This window comes from Theobroma umbraticum, unplaced genomic scaffold, assembly GCF_002168275.2.
Source record: "Theobroma umbraticum cultivar Fairchild unplaced genomic scaffold, ASM216827v3 scaffold_44.0, whole genome shotgun sequence".
NCBI lineage: Eukaryota > Viridiplantae > Streptophyta > Magnoliopsida > Malvales > Malvaceae > Theobroma > Theobroma umbraticum.
The window spans coordinates 9,380,446-9,383,609 of NW_018397255.1; the positions used below are offsets into that span (position 1 = coordinate 9,380,446).

The 3,164-nt window shown below is 32.1% G+C and overlaps 1 protein-coding gene across 1 annotated transcript in view; it reads right to left on the reverse strand.

Moving 5' to 3' along the window:
• Window positions 1-522, reverse strand: part of LOC110429164 (RNAse II-like 1) — a 2,618-nt gene extending 2,096 nt beyond the window's left edge. The window contains exon 1 of the mRNA XM_089785759.1: window positions 139-522. Coding sequence (XP_089641885.1) covers window positions 139-522 — 384 coding nt within the window. The remainder of the gene's footprint in view (window positions 1-138) is intronic.
• Between the last annotated feature and the right edge of the window lie 2,642 nt (window positions 523-3,164).

Below are 3,164 nucleotides of genomic sequence, written 5' to 3' on the forward strand. Positions count from 1 at the left end.
TTAATCAAAGTCAAGGGCTAAAAAAAAAAAGTCTGAATTCTTCGATGATATATCTCTTAAAAAATTATCTCTATAGGAGAGTATTATCTCTTCATTAAAAAAGAAAAAAAAAACAAAAAATTTCTTTTTGTCGCTTACTTGTTCCTCAAGAAGAGGTTTCTTATGGCGCAAATAGCGGTGCAGTCCATGCTTAAAGGCAACCCGCGCGAGTTTCTCGGTGTCGACATTAGCGGCTCGGAGTCGGGTCAAAGCTCCCGGTGGCAAATCAGGGTATTCGAAGTACTGGTGTTTGGTGAAGAGCAGGTTAAGCACAGAGTCACCGACGTACTCTAACCGCTCGTTGGAGAAGCTCTTTCCTAGAGAAGCATGTGTGAAAGCTTCCTCTAACAAGCCTTTGTTGTTAAACTGGTAGCCCAGAATGTCCTCCACCTCATCCAGACTCGGCAACGAGTCTATCTGGGCTGACTCGACGGCTGACTCCATTTGTAGTCGGTCGAGTGCTTCCTCCTCTAGGGTATCCATGGCGGTCATGGTAAAATACAAAGGGAAGGGGTTGGTGAAATAAAACTGCTAATAATAATCTCTATGGACTGTATGTACCAAAGAAATAATGTCTATGAACTATGGTGGAAGTATTATATATAGAGATATATGCATAGACTAATTCGGAGAAGTTGAATGAGAAAAGAATAATAGGAAACAAGCAACTGGTTCTAGAACTAGGACAAGAGAGTTCTAAAAGATAATATTCTCTATTTTCGGTTCATAAATATTTTTTAATTGCCGTACAGTACATGTTAGAAAAGCAAAATAGAGGTCATAACGAGGGTTTCGGGGTTTTCAGTTCGTGGAGAGCATTAATATGGAAAGATTCTGTTGGCAGAACGTGTGTGAAAAGAGAAACAAAAAGTTGATCCGTTTCGTTTTCAACATTTTTCACCACCTTCATTTCCTTTTAATCTTATACTATTATTATTTTTCTTAAAATATATATATTTTTTCTTTTTTGATATACATGAAAAAAATCTAAAGTAAGATTAAAAAAAATTATTCTTGGTGTTGGATAATGTTATCCCTCATTTAATTTAATTACCAATAAGTCAAGTCTTGAATGTTGTTATTAGGTATGTGTTTAATTGTTTATAAGATATATAATAATTTGTAAACTAATAATAAACTTCAAAATTGATCTTTTTATATACTGAGGATAAAATTAGAAAACTTTTACATGGTACCTTTTATGTAACTATTTTCACGATGTTGTGCAAATATTTCCCAAGTGGATCAACATATTTTTCTTAGTATACATCCATGTATTGTCTATATTGAATTATTAAGTTAGCATATTTAGTTTTCAACAATTAATATGCTAAATTCATAATAAACTATTACTTTCCTTTTTACAATTAAATAAAATCTTATTTGATTATTTTATATATTCCATTTTGCTTGGTAAGCAATCATAAAAAAAAGGTGGCAATGCATGAAAAATGCTGCCAAAGGCACACCTCAATGAGATATACAAATTGGTAACGTTTTGCTAGGGCTTTTAGCGAAGCCAAGAGCTACAGCCTACAAGGACCCCCGAATTTAACAATAAGGTCAAAACGCCTTGTTCGTGCGGTGCAAGCAATGGTGCAATACAAGTCAGCCAGTGAGGAGAAGACCGCTTTATTTCCATGTGGGTGGGCAAAACAATGGGTTTGTTGGAGCTTTGAAAGTTGCTTTTGAGATCAGAAAGATGATGGAATACTTGGCACATTCCGATTACCCAACTGTATTCATATAAACTTATCCAAAATTACAAAATATTTCCAAAGCATTACTTATGCCTTGCATAGAAAAGAGAAAGTATATATATATATATATATATATATATATATATATGTATGTATTTTATTATTATTTTATCTTCTTAATATTTCCTCATCACCACTTCCACCATAAATTATATTAATCATTGTAATTCCCATCCTTCACAATTTATCCTACTCCGTCTAAATTCATAGCAAACTAAGCATGAGGGGACAAAAGGGCTTGTATAATTTTTGTTTTCGTTCTTGCTTTTAACAATTTAAGTTAAAAAAAGGCTAGCTAGTGGAATTTTTTTATCTAAAAGTTGAAATAATGTTTAAATACTTAATTAAATGATAAATTCATGTATCTTTTTAATGAAAAAAATCACACAAAAATAGTCATATATACAACACCAAGAAATTGTTTCATCAAGCCAATAATTTAATATTATATGTACATGATTAACGCTTGATTAATATCTCTTTTAATTTTGTAAGGGGTAACTTGGGAATATAATGCATAATGGAGGCATGATGTTTTAAAAATTCTTTCAACTATTCAAGAAATTTCATATAAATTCTTATTCTTCCATTTTATTTTAATAATAATTATTTAATTATTAATTTTAAAAATTTATTTGATATAAAATAAAAATAAAAATATAAAAATTTTATTGATCAGAGTAGATAAATAAAAGTTTATTTGAAAATTTTAAAATAATTTAAAATTTTGAATTAAAACCCTTAGTAGATAAAGAAAAACATAGCATGATCATAGATTTGGAAAGCTTCATAGATTTGGAAAGCTTCACAAAGATGTATGGACTTTAGTAGCCCTTTAATTAAAAAAAAAAAAGACAAAGTGGGTTTGTTAGAGTTTTTGACACGTCGTAAAGTTTTGGACGGAGCATGAAGGCCAAGAATCCAAGGACAAAAAAAGTCGCCTTTTTTACTCAAAACCAAGAGAGTCGTGAGACCTTTGGTGCTGGCTCTGGATTTCATCTGCTTTAAAAATTACTACTCTGAACGAAAGAAATGGTCTGATATGAACTTATACAGAAAGGGCCCATTACGGTGAACATACAGAGCAGGGGAGGTCGGCAAATTAGTTGGATCCACCCTTAAGCTTTGGCAGGCTGATGTGTTCAATGTACCAAACTACCAACAACATTCATTCTTGTGCCCCAAGAATTACTACTATATGCCTATGGTGGTACAGCGCTGAATTGCAGCCTTCATTGCCTTTTCTTTGTTTTATTTCTTGCTAATCACATGTGGAAAGCAATCAACTCAATTGGATGACGGAGAATGACAATTACTGTAACTTACAATTCTTTATAATCGACTTAAAAAGAAAAATGAAACACG